This window comes from Abramis brama, assembly GCF_963993115.1.
Source record: "Abramis brama genome assembly, chromosome: 7".
Classification (NCBI taxonomy): Eukaryota; Metazoa; Chordata; class Actinopteri; order Cypriniformes; family Leuciscidae; genus Abramis; species Abramis brama.
Genome location: NC_139969.1, coordinates 502,101 through 522,439, shown reverse-complemented (window position 1 = coordinate 522,439; position 20,339 = coordinate 502,101). Strand labels below are relative to the sequence as shown.

At 44.7% G+C, this 20,339-nt stretch overlaps 2 protein-coding genes across 2 annotated transcripts in view; both read left to right on the top strand.

Annotated features, from left to right (window-relative positions):
- Positions 1 to 3,103: 3,103 nt before the first annotated feature.
- LOC311087626 (uncharacterized protein) lies at positions 3,104 to 9,817 on the top strand. The gene is made up of 2 exons (XM_084120974.1): positions 3,104 to 3,344; positions 4,723 to 9,817. The coding sequence occupies exons 1-2, from the start codon at positions 3,332 to 3,334 to the stop codon at positions 6,096 to 6,098; spliced, it is 1,389 nt and encodes a 462-aa protein (XP_083977100.1). The 5' UTR covers positions 3,104 to 3,331; the 3' UTR covers positions 6,099 to 9,817.
- A 607-nt stretch (positions 9,818 to 10,424) lies between these two features.
- The window catches only part of ncstn (nicastrin), a 20,064-nt gene continuing 10,149 nt past the window's right edge, over positions 10,425 to 20,339 (top strand). The window contains exons 1-9 of the mRNA XM_084118747.1: positions 10,425 to 10,558; positions 13,124 to 13,225; positions 16,442 to 16,565; positions 16,674 to 16,792; positions 17,159 to 17,304; positions 17,847 to 17,997; positions 18,210 to 18,322; positions 19,187 to 19,339; positions 20,294 to 20,339. The exon at positions 20,294 to 20,339 is cut by the window's right edge and continues 59 nt beyond it. Of these exons, the coding sequence (XP_083974873.1) occupies positions 10,489 to 10,558; positions 13,124 to 13,225; positions 16,442 to 16,565; positions 16,674 to 16,792; positions 17,159 to 17,304; positions 17,847 to 17,997; positions 18,210 to 18,322; positions 19,187 to 19,339; positions 20,294 to 20,339 (1,024 nt within the window). The 5' untranslated portion in view covers positions 10,425 to 10,488. The remainder of the gene's footprint in view (positions 10,559 to 13,123; positions 13,226 to 16,441; positions 16,566 to 16,673; positions 16,793 to 17,158; positions 17,305 to 17,846; positions 17,998 to 18,209; positions 18,323 to 19,186; positions 19,340 to 20,293) is intronic.

The window sequence follows — 20,339 nt, the reverse complement described above, 5'->3', positions numbered from 1 at the left end:
CGGACTTGCGTCCTCCCGTCCTCGGGAGTTCGTTCTCCTGAGTCAAACTTGTCAAGTCCGAACTACCAAGGACTCAAGTCCGAACTTTGCGTAGCCTACTTGGTATTGAGAAACGGCTATAGCCAGAGCCCGTCTACGGAGAGCCTGCCCACTCCCTATTAAGTCCTATTGTACCGAATTTTGGCTGTAGTTCCACCAGAGTTCCACTGGGGGCGATCGCCCATGAGTGCAGAATGAATGGGAGTCTATGGGGCTAGACGGCTAAATTTGTCTCTTTCATCCGATTGCCGTTGAGAAATCTCAGATTTGATTGTAGGTTTTGCAAGTTCAACATGGGTTATAGGTCGAAAGTTGAGGGTACTTATGAGAGTACTTATGTCCTTTCGATTTCTTACAAGTTGAGTTGTTGTTGCCCATTACACGCTAGCATTCTGCTAATGAACGCTGATTGGTCAGTGAAGGACTGATTACGACCAGAGATACCGCTTGATGGCATCGTGGCGTCCGAAGCGGGACCAGAAACAAACAAAACAAAAGCTCTTCTAGCACGTGTATTTGCCTGTGTCGGCTGTGTTGTGTGTTTGCCTGTGTCGGCTGTGTTGTGTGTTTGCCTGTGTCGGCTGTGTTGTGTGTTTGCCTGTGTCAGCTGTGTTGTTTGCCTGTGTCAGCTGTGTTGTGTGTTGTGTGTTTGCCTGTGTCAGCTGTGTTGTGTGTTTGCCTGTGTCAGCTGTGTTGTGTGTTTGCCTGTGTCAGCTGTGTTGTGTGTTTGCCTGTGTCAGCTGTGTTGTGTGTTTGCCTGTGTCAACTGTGTTGTCGATGCCTCGAGTGAAAAGAAAGTGCAGAGCGCGAACGCACCAGAGTGACTGAAGGATTGCCGTAAAGCAGTATCTCTGGTCGTACGATGTGTATGACGTCATTGACACTTTAAAAGACTTTTTAAAGCAAATAAGTGACTCTAAAAAATCTAACACCCAGCAATGTGTAATTCCTTTGCATCTCCTTTCGAATACAACATTCAAATTACTAGACAAAAAATTATATCCTGAGAAAAGTGGATTTTGATGTGTATAGCACCATAGACCTCCATTCATTCTGCACTCGTCCTGTGAGCGCCCTCATGTGGAGCCAGAGTGGAACTGCAACCAGTTCAGAAGCCGGAAGTTTACTGAGAGTGAAACTTCTCCCCTTATTAGACATTCTCTGCTATAGCTCCACACGATACAGTTGGCTTGCTCCGATCAAAACAAACGCACATGAGCAGCGGTAGAGAGGGGGAGGAGGCCGCCGCAAGTGAGTTTTTTACGACCGTGTTGTGAAATATACGCCCCTACAGCTGTAGGGGGAGCTCGTGGGGAAAACATGCGACAACAAAAGGGAAAATCAGCGAAGAAGTGACTAGAGTTCGCTAGAGTTGCCGAGTTCTCCTTTAAAATACAATTGATTAAACCGGACATTAAATAAAGTCAGTCTGGTTAGCTTTAAGTGAAGCTGGTAATAAGTGTACGGCCATGCATTTCACCTTTTTGTTTGGTTTATTCCAACCAAAATTCAACGACTGCCTAACGTTGGAGCCTGACGTCAAACAAACATTGGATTTAGACATCAACCCGACTTTCATTTTCCAACGTCTGACCGACGCTGTAGTCTTTATCCTGTGCCTGCTGGGATCAACATCATGACATACTGTATCAATGACGTCAAATAAATGTTGAATTGACATAAAAATAACATCAAAATGACATCAGCAGAGGTCAAAATCTTGACATCAAATTGACATCGACACATTGACGTCAATATGACTTTCATTTTTGACCTATTTCGTGACGTAATTTTGACATCAATGTTGATGTCATATTGATGTTAAATTGACATCAAATGCCCAGTGGGCAGTATCCGTGCTTTCCGTCTAGCTAGCTGAACACTTTTGCATTTGCAAATTTTGAGTTTAGCCTGTGTGGATTCTGAAGTTCACATTTAACTTTAGTTGTCCTTCAAAGAAACTCCACCAGGTGTCAGGCCCTCTCTCATCTGCATCACTGAGCCCGCTTGCATTGAGTCGTTTTAATCCTTCATCTCCACATCTCTACATATTTTCCTAGCTTGTTTTCCTGCATCCGTTACCCAGCAAACATGTACGTTGTGGCAACGTCTCTGGCACGTTGCATTTCTGCTATGGCAACGTCGCTGTCTACGTGCTCGCGACATTGTAACAACGTAGAATTGTAAGACGTGACAGGGCTGTAGCAACATTCAGCATCTGAGAGACGACGTTCTGACAATATTTTTATATGGTGTATTTTGTTAGATAATTATATACTTTTTATCGTTTATTGTTTATCTATATTATTATTTAATGGGGCTATCAACACCTGCAAGTGTAGCGTACACTTTGAAGAGTAAAAATGACAGAAGGTTTCGTTAATTCAACTTTATTAAAACTGCATTTAATCAAATTGCTCTTCCAAGTCATACATTTGTGGGGAAAAAAGAAATAAACGAATATACAAATTTATTTTAAGTATAATAAATAAAACATAAAAAGCAAAGGCAGATCAGAACATTTAATGAACAAAACCGGGTCTGTATGGCGGACAGTAGCCGAAAGCAGGTGTCACCGGGGAAACATCCACAAATCCAGAGGAGCAAAGAAACGAATGAGACTAAATAGCGGAAAAATCAAACGAAAAACTAAACAGTGTGAGCGATGCTACATTAATCACATTAGAAATTAAAGTTGTAGGTTGTGTTTGATAGCTGAGGTAGGCTAAACGCAGTACTCGCGTATCCTTGCTCGATGATGAACGAGAACACAATGAGCCCAACAGGTGGTTGGAATTTAAAAGGCTGATTTTCCCACTTCAGGGCAGTGACGAGTACATATGTAGTCCAGTGGTTGTCAAGACACCGTTGGCACAACCTTAAGCAATGGCCCTGAACGATGGTTTAATGTCAACATTGTGACAACGCTGTAACAACCTTCACTACACAATGTAGTTATAGCAACCTTTTGGCCATGTTGTTAAAACGTTGTTAGAAGGTTGGCTAAGTTGTGCCAACGTTCTGTGTTTGCTGGGTATTTCCTCATCTTCAATTCCGGGTAGGCCTACAGATTAATTTGTTGTTTAAATAAAGACATTGCTTCTCTCAGATCGGGCTCAGACCAGTTCATCATTGGTAGATGTGCTGCCATTTTAGCGCATTTATTTTGTGCTTTTATCTTATCTTGAGTGTTTTACGTAATGTAACGTTAGTATCACAACAAAGGTCCGTTTCGTTTCTGTAAGCCCTGCCCATCAAAACCAGTCCAGCAACACAAGAAACACCAGAAAACATGTCCAACGAAGGTAATTATTCATTTCATTTCATTTATTTATTTAGCACATTTAATGCAACAGCTTTTTGCTCAAAGTGCTTCACAATCACTAAAAACACTAAAATACAGAGAGGGAAATAAAAAAATTAAACGCAAAAAACAAGGTAATGATCAAACACCCATCATGAAGACGCCCAGGAAGTTTTTGAAAGATGTGCTTTTTGACATGGCCTTAAATTTCGGCAGTGACTTTACTGTGTGTGTGTGTGTGTTAGGGTTGCCAACTGTCCCGAATTAGCCGAGACGTCCCGTATTTTGGGTCTAATTTATTTCTCCCTTGTCCCGATTAAATAGACTACGCTGATCTAACCACTGACTGATACAACAGCAACACGACACTTTAGTGATCACGAGACCGCATCATCCACAGCCCACACTCACGCGCATCAGACCATACGAATAACAAATTATTGTTTGATTTGCGAACAGAATCCTCTTCTGTCGCTCCCGGTTCGATCCGGAGATTCCGGACTCGCGCTAACGGCAAATCCCTTTCACTGTCCGGCCGGGTTTTGATTTCGGCAAATCAGTTTTGGTGAATTCAAACAGCGTGATTATTGTTCATGAGTCCAACATCCGTCCACGCAAGAAAACATGAAATCTTCCTGAGGGAAAAGTATGCTATTACTTTCTTTATTTTCTTTAAAATGTAGTTTAATGTTACAAAAGCTTTCTATTTCAGATAAATGCTATTATTTTGAACTATGGTTTGTGTGTAATGTGACTTTTTTAGAATTAAATTGTACATAAATAGGTTAAGCAAAACAAATGTGTTTATATCTGAGAAAATTTTAAACACATACGAACCTGAAATGACATATACTGTGTGATACAGTACAAATATTTTGAGTGTCCCTTATTTTCCTGTAAAGTCAAGTCATCCTCATTTATATAGCGCTTTTAACAATGTAGATTGTTTCAAAGCAGCTTTACAGAGATAAACGTAGAATTTAAGGTAACAGAGATTGTTTTGGCTTTATAGCGGTTCTTTAATAAAGTTATTTTCCAGCTAAAGTTAGTTTTGATTGATTTGCTTCCGTCGCAACGATCATTTGTTATTAAATTAGGGGCCGCTAGACGACACCATTCTCTCTACACAGACTTTAAACGCGAACCTGTGAGAAACGCTGATGGCGTTCACATGCGCATTAAGAACTGGCTCTATAGTTATGAGCGTTTGAATATATGTGCGCAGGTTTGTAATTCTCTACAGACCAAGCCTAAACACAGTACTGGTGTTTCCTTATAAATGAAAGTGACTGAGTGAGTGTGTGTGTGTGTGTGTGTGTGTAAGATACATACAAACACATAATAATCACAATAAATAATAAGGATTACTTTTTCCTCAGGAGCAAACAGTGTTCCTAATGTTCATCTGAGGAAAAGGTCCAACAGTGTCTCCAATGAGAGGAAACCTGCACGAGCGGACGGTGAACCCTCTCCAGCGCTGAGCGAACTGCGTCTGGTTCTGCTGGGAAGAACCGGCGCAGGGAAAAGCGCGACGGGAAACACCATCCTGGGAAAGAAGTGCTTTGATGACGGATTGAGCATGAGCTCGGTCACTAAAGAGTGCAAGAGAGAGAGAGCAACGGTGGAGGAACGAGAGCTGGTTGTTATCGACACGCCTGGGTTTTTTGACACGGATTTGACAGATGACGAATTCAAACAAGAAGTAATCCGTTGCCTGGCGTTGTGTTCTCCGGGTCCTCATGCGTTTCTGCTGGTGGTGCCGATAGAGCGGTTCACAGAGGAGCAGCAGCGCACCGTAGAAATTATTCTGGAGATGTTTCAGGAGGACGTCACTCATCACACCATCCTCATATTCTCCCACGCGGATAAACTCAGAGGAGAATCCATTGAAGGGTTTATTTCAAGACAAGATCAGAAAGTGCAGGAGCTCGTGAAGAGATTTGGGAGGCGTTTCGTGGCTTTTGACAACACAAACCCTACAAACCCGGATCAGGTGAGTCGACTCCTGCAGAGAGTTGATGAGATACTCGCTCGAAATCACAACCGTCACTTCACCAATCACATCTCAGAGGTAATGCAGGAAGCCCAGAAGATAATAGACGAGAAAACACATGCTAGGATGGCTGAAAGAATGAAGAAAATCGAGAAGGAGGTGGGGAAACTGGCTGATGATCGATGGCGTTCGTTTATTGTGTCCATGAATGAAGAGCGGCAAGACACAGAGAGAAAAAGGAAACACATAAAAAGCAGGATTGATCAGATAGAGAATGATATAAAGAAAGAAGAGCAGAATGTGCGACCGATCCCAGCCAGACTGAAGCGGTACAGAGCATCTCTGCAGAGAGAGAAGGAGAAACTGAGAAGACTGCTGGATAAAGAGGAGGAGAAGGAGGAGGAGAGAACTGAGAGAAAAGAGAAAGAGAAGAATGACCTGGAAATCTGGAAGAAAGAAGAGGAGCAGAGAAGACTGAGTGAAGAAGGGCAGAACGATGAACTTTCTGAAGATAATATTAAATTGCTGATTATGCTGTCCTTGTTTATGCTGGGGGCTGGAGCTGTGTATGTACCCGCGCTCCTGGCGTTCCTGTTCCCTGCGGCTCCCGCTGTGGAAGCCGGATTGTCTTTCGGGTATTTGTGCAGCTTGCTCGGCTTCGGAGCTGCAGAAAGCGGGGGTTTTTTTGGGACGGTTGCTGGAGCTGCAGTGAAAGCGGCATCTGTAAAGCTGGCGACTCTGACACACTGCTGCATTCAGTGATCCGTTTATCCAGAGTTCAGAAATCAAGCCTCATGATAGACTGTAAAGACTTCATCAGCGGCTTTGGGTGCAAAGTACTCTTCAAGGATTTTAAAGAATTCTTGGCTAACATTTTACACTAAGATTTAATTTGTTGACATTAGTTAACATGAACTAACAATGAATGCTAATGTTAATTTCAACATGTACTAATACATTTTTTCAAATCAAAAGTTGTATTTGGTCAAATAAGTCTCTGATGTCCCCAGAGTGTGTGTGTGAAGTTTTAGCTCAAAATACCCCATAGATATTTTTATATAGCATGTTAAAATTGTCACTTTTTGAGGGTGAGCAAAAACACACCATTTTTGTGTCTGTTCCTTTAAATGCAAATGAGCAGCTGCTCCTGCCACAGGGGGCGGAGCTTCAAGAGCTCATGTCATTTTACCCAGAGAATGTCTAATAAGGAGAGAGCTTCCACTCTCAGTTAACTTCCGGCTTCGGAACGGGTCGCAGTTCCACTCTGGCTCCACATGAGGGCGCTCACAGGACGAGTGCAGTTCCACTCTGGCTCCACATGAGGGCGCTCACAGGACGAGTGCAGTTCCACTCTGGCTCCACATGAGGGCGCTCACAGGACGAGTGCAGTTCCACTCTGGCTCCACATGAGGGCGCTCACAGGACGAGTGCAGTTCCACTCTGGCTCCACATGAGGGCGCTCACAGGACGAGTGCAGTTCCACTCTGGCTCCACATGAGGGCGCTCACAGGACGAGTGCAGAATGAATGGAGGTCTATGGTGCTATACCCCTATATATCATTTTAATATATTTGATATAATTTTTTGTCTAGTAATTTGAATGTTGTACACATGAGATTTTAACCCGCACCGGTTTAGCACGATACTGATGATGGAATGAAAAAAGGGTTTAAACAGTTTGCCTGAAAGTTCATCAAAATGTGTATCAAAGTAGTAGTTAGGTGGGGTCGAACAGGCAGGAATGTTGCAGTTGACTGGGATGATCAATCTCACACCCCTCACGGTCGCGGCTTTTATGATTTTGAACCCCACGTCACTGAAACACCCATCTGTGACGTCGAAGCCATGATTAGCATGATGCAGGGTCCGGTCGATTGTAGATGTGTCGTACGATTCCCGATCGTTATGGATCCCGAAACTTTTGTCTGTCCCGTGGGGACGGTCGCACTCGACCCCAAAATCCCAGTCTTTGTCGGGCTTGATATTGTTACCCGGACCGCTGTCGCATCCATCCTTTTTGCTGGATGTTAGTGGTGGTGAAGGTTTAGTGCAATCGCAGTCGCACTCGATCCCCAAATCCCAGTCTAAGCTGCGTTTGGTAGATTTAGCCGGACTCCAGTCGTTTTGGAGGTCAGAGGGTTCAGGGTTGATAATATTACCCGGAGCCCAATCGTTTTCAAAGCACGATTTCAAGTCTACGCGACGTTTGATAGTTTTACCCGGGGCCCAGTCGTTGTGGAGGCCCGATGGTCCGCAGACGTCAGTCAGAATATGTAGGGATGCGTTGTCGTCGGGAGGGTCGAGAATGCTACCGAAAGAGATACCGCAGCTGCACACATGAGCGGGTTCTGAAGTGTCGTCCTCAGCCATGATTTATAAATGCTGCTTGGGAGGGTCTGGTCGCTGTACTTTATGGTCGTTGTAGTAAAGGGGTGGGGGGGGTTGGAGTGCTTCAGTCATGATTTATATATACGACGGGAGGGTCTGGTCGTCGAGCTTTATGATGGCTGTAGTGAATGGGCGGGGACGGCAGGGCGTATGTACTGCTGCGCGCGCATCTCTCAGGGTGGAACAGCTGCACTTTGATTTTGTTGTATCCGTCATGCATGTCGCACCATTTGAACATTTTGTTGATGATTGAAAAAACACTATTCAACAGATCCAGATCGCACCACTTGAACAAAAATTGCATTTCATACAGATCGTGATGCTCGTTAGGCAGGATGTGCCCAGGCCGAGTGTTGTTGAGCTTTGTCTTGTCTTTACAGCTGAATATGAAAACAGAATCATTCGGCTTCTTTTGAGTATGGTCACCTACCACGCGGTCCCGGACATTCGGGGTTACTCCGTCCCACTCCCCCACGTACAAAGGCTCCTCGCCACCGTCGTTCAGATCCTTCCAGACACGTTTGTAGAAGAGAGACCAGTCTTTTTCAGGAAATACCAGACACACGTCTTCCCCAGCCTGAAACTCGCCGACACCGTCAGTGGTGTAGAGCGTAACAACTCGAGCTGGTTTGTGAAATTTGTACCCGAATACACGGTTACTACTCATCATAAATTCACCTTTAGTCCATTCCGAAATTTCATGGAGAAAATTTGTCAAACGGACGTGACCAAAAGGTTTTCTCGGTGCCATAGTCAGACTTTCCATCATCCTGCTGGTCAGCCCCGTCTCTGGGGGTTGAGGGGAGGATAAACCGTCCATGGTCATGTAGCTCATGTTTCTAGTGGTGGTGGTTGTAGAACACACTGACCCCATTTATATACAATGCACTCTGGAATGCGGAGGAGATGCTGACACATCTATATAACAGCGCCTTCAAACTTTCTGTCATAAAAACACCCAAAGCTTCTGTCAAAATCACATGATCTAGGGATAAAAAGGTTCAAATAGGGCAAAACTTTCTGTCAAATCACATGATCAATGACTAGCAAGGTCAATAGGGCAAACCATAACAACATATGCCGGAAAGACACCGGAAGGGCAACCTGTCAAAACACATGATCGAAGGGATAGGTAGGGTCAATAGGTCAGTCCATAACAATACAGGCCGGAAGGGCGACCGGAAGCCATCAATCATTTTGACACTTGGGCCTCGGGTGAAAGAGAGAAATTTAGCCGTCTAGCTCCATAGACTCCCATTCATTCTGCACTCATGGGCGAGCGCCCCCAGTGGAGCTCTGGTGGAACTACAACCAAAATTTGGTACAATAGGACTTAATAGGCAGTGGGCAGGCTCTCCGTAGACGGGCTCTGGTTTAACCTGCACTGAAAATTTTAAAAACTTTTAGCCTTTTATGTTCAAACCGGATTCAGACAAAGATGGAGAGACTCTAGAAGAAGTGACAACATGTAGAAGCAACAGGACATTTCTGAATGGAGTTTATGAAGCTGATGTGTAGTTATCTTCTAGTCATTGATTAGCATATTCTGTCTTGATAATCTATAAATCGTGTTCCGGGGGCGGGGTTTATGTAAATTCTAGGGTTGGTGATGTCACTAACCCGGGAGGAATGTGGTGTAGTCTCTACCAGCCGTTTGTTGTAGTCCTTAAAAAGCGATTTCTGTAAAAGCAAATATCTCCCTTTGCTTTGAACTTTGAGCGTTGTAACTTTGCAGATGTTGTTTATGATGAAACAGCAACATTACACACTAACTAAAGTTAGAAAAGTGAAATCTTAATCAACCACCCCTTTAATACACTGAACTTGGTTACGGTGTAACGTGAATGTTCTGTTTCGGTTTCGGTTTCTCTCTGTTTGCTCTGTTCCCGGTTGCCTGCGTTCATAGCTGGTTTCCTTGTTTGCTAATTAATCCCGCACATGTTCTGTTTTACCTTGATTACTACTCTGTGTATTTAAGCCCTTTGTTCTCCCCAGTGTTTTATCTTGCATTAATATTGCATATTAGGTTAGTGTCTATCATTCCTGTTCCTTTATTCTCCTGAGTGTCAATTAATAAAAGTCTATATGTTTAATTCTCTATCGGCGTGTTTTACTGACCAGCAAATCATAACATAAGGTATTTATCTGACTAAATTATTTGGCAAAAAAGTAATAAAAAAAGAAAATGCATTGAAAGACAAAAAAAAAAAAAAAAAAAACATACTTTGACTTCAACAATCAGTTATTAATATTTGGTTGGTTCTCTTGTTTTGCATGTGTTCATAATTTCAGCCTGGACAAAAATTATGTCACACATTTTGGCATGTTTTATTGCGTTATCACAAATAAAACAATCGACTCCAAGCACAACTACGCAATAACACATTTTTAATAATATCTGAATAAAGGGTGAATATGCCACACAATGTGAGAAATAATGAATGAATGTGGGTTTGTGCTTTTGGAATCATATGGACTTGAATCTAAATCCACTTTCCCTCTGAATCTGTTAAGAAAGCAGAAGTTTACTGTTTAAAAAACTGCATGTTTTTATTTGTGTGCGCATTTAGGACTAAAATAGATTTCCAAATTTTCCAGAATCTTTTGAGAGACACATCTCGCGCTCTTATCTGCTGTAATGACGCACTTCCGCCGGCGCGTGTCGCTGTGGGTCCGCGTCATCACTGAGTCTCACGCGCCGAACAAGCGAGGCGGAACCGGAAGAAAACAAGCGCTGATTCAGTTTCACACTGCGAGTCTGTAAATGAGGAAGATGGAAGATTTAATATCAATAAACTGCGTTAAACTTCTGATTATCGCTTTGTTTTACACGTGTGAGTATTAAAAATATTGTTTTATGTTTAATTGTGTGTTTCTGCGGTCACGAGATGATGGTCATTGTTCACTCGTTCAGGCCTGAAATTAAGATAAATTCCGTTATAAATATAGATTTGTATTATTAATATATTCACAGTAATTTTACATCATAATAACCGTATGATGATGTTAATCTACCGTAGAATTAGTGACTGGACGAGTCTAATCGCTTACACAACACTAACAAAGAAGTTACCAAAAGTACCATGGTAAAATAGCCTGTGTCTTTTACTTTTACCATGGTAACAACGCTATATTCTGTAAAGTACCTCTGAGGAACATGTAAATACTGTAATGCTCGTGCTCGTGCTCGTGCTGATTCAGGATCAGGGGATGTATGAAAGTACAGTGGTGTTATCATAACTTATCATGATCTACCTCATAAAACTGCTGACAATTATTATCTCTTTATTATCATGTGTTTATACCTGTGTGTGTGTGTGTGTGTGTGTGTGTGTGTGTGTGTGTCTGTGTGTGTGTCTCCTGATTGTCATGGGTGTGTGTGTGTGTTGTGTGTCTCCTGATTGTCATGGGTGTGTGTTGTGTGTCTCCTGATTGTCATGGGTGTGTGTTGTGTGTCTCCTGATTGTCATGCGTGTGTGTGTGTTGTGTCTCCTGATTGTCGTGTGTGTGTTGTGTGTGTCTCCTGATCGTCATGCGTGTGTGTGTGTGTGTGTGTTGTGTCTCCTGATTGTCGTGTGTGTGTTGTGTGTGTCTCCTGATTGTCGTGTGTGTTGTGTGTATCCTGATTGTCATGTGTGTGTGTTGTGTGTCTCCTGATTGTCGTGTGTGTGTGTTGTGTGTTCCCTGATTGTCGTGTGTGTGTGTGCGTCTTCTGATTGTCGTGTGTGTGTGCGTGTCCTGATTGTCATATGTGTGTGTCCTGATTGTCGTGTGTGTTGTGTGTCTCCTGATTGTCGTGTGTGTGTGTGTGCGTGTCCTGATTGTCGTGTGTGTGTGCGTGTCCTGATTGTCATGTGTGTGTGTGCATCTCCTGATTGTCGTGTGTGTGTGTGTGTGTGCGTGTCCTGATTGTCGTGTGTGTGTGCGTGTCCTGATTGTCATGTGTGTGTGCGTGTCCTGATTGTCGTGTGTGTGTGTGCGTGTCCTGATTGTCGTGTGTGTGTGCGTGTCCTGATTGTCGTGTGTGTGTGTGCATCTCCTGATTGTCGTGTGTGTGTGCGTGTCCTGAATGTCGTGTGTGTGTGCGTGTCCTGAATGTCGTGTGTGTGTGTGCATCTCCTGATTGTCGTGTGTGTGTGTGCATCTCCTGATTGTCGTGTGTGTGTGTCTTCTGATTGTCATGCGTGTGTGTGTGTGTGTGTTGTGTCTCCTGATTGTCGTGTGTGTGTTGTGTGTCTCCTGATTGTCATGCGTGTGTGTGTCTCCTGATTGTCGTGTGTGTGTTGTGTGTCTCCTGATTGTCGTGTGTGTGCGTCGACGTGTGTGCGTCTCCTGATTGTCGTGTGTGTGTGTTGTGTGTTCCCTGATTGTCGTGTGTGTGTGTGCGTCTTCTGATTGTCGTGTGTGTGTGCGTGTCCTGATTGTCATATGTGTGTGTCCTGATTGTCGTGTGTGTTGTGTGTCTCCTGATTGTCGTGTGTGTGTGTGTGCGTGTCCTGATTGTCGTGTGTGTGTGCGTGTCCTGATTGTCATGTGTGTGTGTGCATCTCCTGATTGTCGTGTGTGTGTGTGTGTGTGCGTGTCCTGATTGTCGTGTGTGTGTGCGTGTCCTGATTGTCATGTGTGTGTGCGTGTCCTGATTGTCGTGTGTGTGTGTGCGTGTCCTGATTGTCGTGTGTGTGTGCGTGTCCTGATTGTCGTGTGTGTGTGTGCATCTCCTGATTGTCGTGTGTGTGTGCGTGTCCTGATTGTCGTGTGTGTGTGCGTGTCCTGAATGTCGTGTGTGTGTGTGCATCTCCTGATTGTCGTGTGTGTGTGTGCATCTCCTGATTGTCGTGTGTGTGTGTCTTCTGATTGTCATGCGTGTGTGTGTGTGTGTGTTGTGTCTCCTGATTGTCGTGTGTGTGTTGTGTGTCTCCTGATTGTCATGCGTGTGTGTGTCTCCTGATTGTCGTGTGTGTGTTGTGTGTCTCCTGATTGTCGTGCGTGTGTGTGTCTCCTGATTGTCGTGTGTGTGTTGTGTGTCTCCTGATTGTCGTGTGTGTGTGTGTCTCCTGATTGTCGTGTGTGTGTGTGCATCTCCTGATTGTCGTGTGTGTGTGTCTTCTGATTGTCATGCGTGTGTGTGTGTGTGTGTTGTGTCTCCTGATTGTCGTGTGTGTGTTGTGTGTCTCCTGATTGTCATGCGTGTGTGTGTCTCCTGATTGTCGTGTGTGTGTTGTGTGTCTCCTGATTGTCGTGTGTGTGCGTCGACGTGTGTGCGTCTCCTGATTGTCGTGTGTGTGTGTGTGCGTGTCCTGATTGTCATGCATGTGTTGTGTGTCTCCTGATTGTCGTGTGTGTTGTGTGTCTCCTGATTGTTGTGTGTGTGTGTGTGTGTGTATGTGTGTTGTGTGTAGGTGTGAGCTGCAGTTCAGTGGAACAGAAGATCTATGTTGAACTCAACGACACGGTTCCGTGTGTGCGACTCCTGAACGCCACACATCAGATCGGCTGCCAGTGTGAGTGTCATACAGACACATACAGACAAACTCACTCACTCACTCACTGACTCACTGACTCACTCACTCACTCACTGACTCACTCACTCACTGACTCACTCTCTCACTGACTCACTCACTCACTTACTGAGTCACTCACTCACACTGACTCACTGACTCACTCTCTCACTGACTCACACACTCACTCACTCACACACTCACACACTCACTCACTCACTCACACACACACTCACTCACTCTTTCACTCACTCACTCACTCACTGACTCACTCTCTCACTCACTCACTCACTGACTCACTGACTCACTCTCTCACTGACTCACTCTCTCACTCACTCACTCACTCACTGACTCACTCACTCACTCACTCACTCACTGACTCACTCTCACTGACTCACTCACTCACTCACTTACTGAGTCACTCACTCACTCACTCACTGACTCACTCTCTCACTGACTCACTCACTCACTTACTGAGTCACTCACTCACACTGACTCACTGACTCACTCTCTCACTGACTCACACACTCACTCACTCACACACTCACACACTCACTCACTCACTCACACACTCACTCACTCTTTCACTCACTCACTCACTCACTGACTCACTCTCTCACTCACTCACTCACTGACTCACTGACTCACTCTCTCACTGACTCACTCTCTCACTCACTCACTCACTCACTGGCTCACTCACTCACTCACTCACTCACTGACTCACTCTCACTGACTCACTCACTCACTCACTTACTGAGTCACTCACTCACTCACTCACTGACTCACTCTCTCACTGACTCACTCACTCACTTACTGAGTCACTCACTCACACTGACTCACTCTCTCACTGACTCACTCTCTCACTGACTCACACACTCACTCACTCACTCACTCACTCACTCACACACTCACTCACTCACTCACTCACTCACACACTCACTCACTCTTTCACTCACTGACTCACTCTCTTACTGACTCACTCACTCACTCACTCACACACTCACTCACTCACTCTTTCACTCACTCACTGACTCACTGACTCACTCACTCACTCACTCACTCACTGACTCACTCTCTCACTGACTCACTCTCACACACTCACTCACTCTTTCACTCAGTCACTCACACACTCACACACTCACTCACTCACTCACTCACTGACTCACTCTCTCACTGACTCACTCACTCACTCACTCACTTACTGAGTCACTCACTGACTCACTCACTCACTCACACACTCACTCACTCTTTCACTCAGTCACTCACTCACTCACTCACTCACTCACTTACTGAGTCACTCACTGACTCACTCACTCACTCACTCACTGACTCACTCACTCACTGACTCACTCTCTCACTCACTCACTCACTCACTCACTCACTGACTCACTCACTGACTCACTCTCTCACTGACTCACTCACTCACACACTCACTCACTCTTTCACTCAGTCACTCACACACTCACTCACTCACTGACTCACTCTCTCACTGACTCACTCTCTCACTGACTCACTCTCTCACTGACTCACTCTCTCACTGACTCACTCTCTCACTGACTCACTCTCTCACTGACTCACTCTCTCACTGACTCACTCACTCACTCACTTACTGAGTCACTCACTGACTCACTCACTCACTGACTCACTCTCTCACTGACTCACTCACACACTCACTCACACACTCACTCACTCTTTCACTCTTTCACTCTTTCACTCAGTCACTCACACACTCACTCACTCTTTCACTCAGTCACTCACACACTCACTCACTGACTCACTCACTCACTCACTCACTGACTCACTCACTCACTGACTCACTCACTCACTCACTGACTCACTCACTCACTGACTCACTCTCTCACTGACTCACTCACTCACTTACTGAGTCACTCACTCACACTGACTCACTGACTCACTCTCTCACTGACTCACACACTCACTCACTCACTGACTCACTCACTCACTCACTCACTCTTTCACTCAGTCACTCACACACTCACTCACTCACTGACTCACTCACTCACTCACTTACTTACTGAGTCACTCACTGACTCACTCACTCACTGACTCACTCTCTCACTGACTCACTCACTCACACACTCACTCACTCTTTCACTCAGTCACTCACTCACTCAGTCACTCACTCACTTACTGAGTCACTCACTCACACTGACTCACTGACTCACACTGACTCACACACTCACACTCACTTACTCACTGACTCACTCTCTCACTGACTCACTCACTCACTCTTTCACTCAGTCACTCACTGACTCACTCTCTCACTGACTCACTCACTCACACACTCACACACTCACTCACTCTTTCACTCAGTCACTCACACACTCACACACTCACTCACTCACTCACTGACTCACTCACTCACTGACTCACTCTCTCACTGACTCACTCACACACTCACTCACTCTTTCACTCAGTCACTCACACACTCACTCACTCTTTCACTCAGTCACTCACTGACTCACTCACTCACTCACTCACTCACTGAGTCACTCACTGACTCACTCACTCACTGACTCACTCACTCACTGACTCACTCTCTCACTGACTCACTCACTCACTTACTGAGTCACTCACTCACACTGACTCACTGACTCACTCTCTCACTGACTCACACACTCACTCACTCACTGACTCACTCACTCACTCACTCACTGACTCACTCTCTCACTCACTCACTCACTCACTCACTCTTTCACTCAGTCACTCACACACTCACTCACTCACTCACTCACTTACTTACTGAGTCACTCACTGACTCACTCACTCACTGACTCACTCTCTCACTGACTCACTCACTCACACACTCACTCACTCTTTCACTCAGTCACTCACTCACTCACTCTTTCACTCAGTCACTCTCACTTACTGAGTCACTCACTCACACTGACTCACTGACTCACACTGACTCACACACTCACACTCACTCACTCACTGACTCACTCACTCACTCACTCACTGACTCACTCTCTCACTGACTCACTCACTCACTCTTTCACTCAGTCACTCACTGACTCACTCTCTCACTGACTCACTCACTCACACACTCACTCACTCTTTCACTCAGTCACTCACACACTCACACACTCACTCACTGACTCACTCACTCACTGACTCACTCACTTACTGACTCACTCACTCACTCACTGACTCACACACTCACTCACTCACTCACTCACTGTAATGTTCTTCTCTCAGCGTCGATGTCAGGAGATACAGGAGTTCTGCATGTTCTGGAGAGTGAAGATGATCTGGACTGGATCCTCAACACTGGACCTCATCCACCATACATGATCGTCATGGAGACGGCCTTCTTCAACAGGTGCTGTGTGTGTGTGTGTGTGTGTGTGTGTGTGTGTGTGTGTGTGTGTGTGTGTGTGTGAGTGAGTGAGTGAGTGTGTGTGTCTGATCTCATGTGTTTCTCCTGCAGGTCGGTCATGTTGAGAATGAAGAACTCGTCCAGAGTGTCTGGAGTCGCTGTGATCGTCTCAAAAACAGGCCTTGCTGAAAACTTCTCACCTCACACAACCTGCCCTAACCAGAATACAGGTGTGTGTGTGTGTGAGAGAGTGAGTGAGTGAGTGAGTGAGTGAGAGAGTGTATGTGTGTGTGAGTGAGTGTATGTGTGTGAGAGTGTGAGTGAGTGTGAGTTGATGTGTGAGTGAGTGAGTGAGTGAGTGTGTCTGTCTGTTTATGTTTGTGTTATTGATATTGTAAGACAGAAGGGAAATGTGACGTCAACGTCTCTTATCAATGTGACATTTAATTACTTGATTATTACATCAGAATTTGAGTGATGAAAAAGAGACAGAAGGGGAGAAACTAAAGAAATGGTGACCAGCTCCTAAAATACACACATTCCCATGTCCGTTTAATCTCCTGTGTGTGTATGATTGTGGATTCCTCATGTTTCAGGAGTGTATTCTGCGAATTACGGGCCTGAACTCGCGAACTGTAACGTGACCGCGTGGAATCCTCTCGGGAACGGACTGTCCTATGAAGACTTCTCTTTCCCTGTGTTTGCTCTGAAAGATGAGAATCAGACTCAGGTCATCCGAAAGGTGTGTGTGTGTGTGTGTGTGTGTGTGTGTGTGTGTTCTGCTTTTCCTCATGTTCATCTGTGTTTAGTGTGTGATGATCATGAAGAAGCTCCAGTTCTTCTCTATATCAGAGTCAGTGTTTCTGAACTCCTGAAACGCCTCCATTGTAGTCTTGAGTTTCTCCCGGGAACGAACACGTCACAATATTCCTCATTATAATAATTCATACGCAGAATAAAGGGGCGGGGCCTGGTTGAGTTAGTTAGTAGTGTGTTAAACTGGCGGTTATGGTAAGGGGCGGGACATATCCCAATCACACTCGAAGCGCTCGACCAATCACAACACACTGCTCCAGCCGACCAATCAGAGCACAGTGTGCTTTTCAGAAGGAGGGGCTTCATAGAGACAGGAAGTAAACAGAGCGTTACTGACAGACTGGGAAGAGAGGAGCCGCAACAATGGAGAATATGAGGAGAATAATCAACATTCAAGCAGGAAAACAAGTGCACAAAATGCCTAACGCTAACATGTGTGTGTGTGTGTGTGTGTGTGTGTGTGTGTAGTGTTATGAGGATCATAACCTGCGTGTGAACGGAAGTGCTCCTCAGTATCCGCTGTGTGCGATGCAGCTCTTCTCACACATGCACGCCGTGACCGACACCGTGACGTGCATGAGGCGCACGGACCTGCAGACCCGCTTCAGCATCAACCCAGGTACGTACACACACACACACACACACACTCACTCTCTCACACACACACTCTCACACACACACACACACAACACTGCCTTCTATTAAGATTATGTTTCTGACTCCATTGGCTGATATTTGTTCTGGTTTTAAGCACAAACAGTGTTTTTTTGCATCTAAGCCTCTGTTTTATCGTCTGCTGATGATTTGAAGTGTGTTTATATGACCTATCAGAAGTTCTGTGCGACCCTTTGAGTGATTTCAACGTGTGGTCGTCGACTCGACCCCTGAACAACAGCGCCAAGGGCCACAAGACCAACGAGAGCGTCGTCATCGCAGCCACACGGGTGAGGAACACACACCACACACACACCGAACACACCAACAACACACACCAAACACACCAACAGAACACACCCACAACACACACCAAACACACCCACAACACACACCCACAACACACACCAAACACACCAACAACACACACCGAACACACCAACAACACATCATCAGCAGAATCTGTTCTGTCTAATCTGGGCGACTGAACATTTGTGGCCATTTTCCATAATTGTGTGTTTCCTTCAGGAAGTAGAGGCTCTTCAAGAGAGTCCACACACACTCCAAAGACAAGAGTCATCAACGCAGCGAGATAACATCAGTGCTTTACTGAAGAACAAGCAAACGTTTCAGTCATGTGACCTTATCAATGCCATACTCTTAATTTGTGAAGTCACATGGTTACATAGATCACATGATCAGCCAAGCCAAGACTAATAAATCATCCAGACACTTTTTTTCTAAGTAATTAATATATAACTTTTCTTTTTCTTTCTTTCTTTCTTTCTTTCCTTCTTTTTCAATTTAATATATATATATATTTATTTTTATTTTCTCTCTTCCCTGTATCATGCTGTCCGACACTGTGTTTGGATGATTTATTAGTCTTGGCTTGGTTGATCATGTGATCTATGTAACCATGTGACTTCACAAATTAAGATTATGGCATTGATAAGGTCACATGACTGAAACGTTTGCTTGTTCTTCAGTAAAGCACTGATGTTATCTCGCTGCGTTGATGACTCTTGTCTTTGGAGTGTGTGTGGACTCTCTTGAAGTGCCTCTACTTGGAGGTCTCTGTCTGCGCACCTCAGGTGGACTAACTTTATTGGACTATCCTTCAGGAAATAGAAATGAAAGTTGTTGTGTCTCAGCTTGACGGCAGGTCGTTCTTCTGGGACGAGGCTCCAGCGGCCGAAGGAACCGTGTCTGGGATCGTCAGCCTATTGGCTGCCGTTCATGCGCTTCACCCTGTCACTCAACAGGCTCCGCCCCCTCGCAATATATTCTTCACCTTCTTCCAAGGGGTCAGTGTTTCGTTATGCTCTGGTTTACACGTTTCCTTGACTCGTTTGATCAGCCTGCCAGAAGTGAAAGCGTTTTATGCATAATTCAGGGTTCGTACAAGGTGTTCAAAGTACTTCAATTTGACTTTTTGAATTTTAAAGGTGCAGTGTGTAAGTTTTAGCGCATCTAGTGGTGAGGTTGTGAACTGCACCCAACAGAAGTTACGGTGGCCGACAGGAAGTGATGTCGTCGTCTGAGACGGCAGAGAGTCGCCAGTTAAACAATGAGGTTTCTTTACAAAGATCAATTAAGAAATGAGGTTTACTTGATTATTCAGTAAAACGATGTTATTGCGAATATTATTGTCACTTGTTCATCATTGTGTCAGTGTTTTATTCGCTGACTTTAGCTGAAGCTTCTTTACACGAAGAACAACATAGTGACGAAACGTGTTTGTCCGTTCAGGGCCACCGTAGAAACATGTGGATGTAAGCGGACCCGCGGTGTGTGTAGAGAGAAATGCTCATTCTGAGCTAATAAACACATAACGCTTCATTAAGTAAGGTCTTTATACACCACTGAAAACATAGATATGAATATGATTTCTGTCAACAGATCCTCCTTAATATTACACACTGCACCTTTAAGTCCAGAAAAACCCTTGAAAACAGACATTTATATGAAGAAGTTCTTGAAAAGTGCTTGAATTATTGAAATGATATTTCTGATTGTAGTCCTTGAACAACAAAACTAAAAAGTAGTGCTTAAAGTCTTTGAAAGTCCTGGAATGTGATTTGACAGTGTCTGTACGAACCCTGATAACTGGATTTATTTATGAAATAGTGCACATTATAGAGTATATAGGGTGCAGTGCACACAGCTCATGTCTATTCAAACACTCACTAGCACAGGGGAGACTTTGTAGAAGTGATTTATTTAATAACAGATTTATGCAAGCGTTCTCTCTCTCTCAGGAAGCCTTCGACTACATCGGCAGCTCTAAGATGGTGTATGACATGG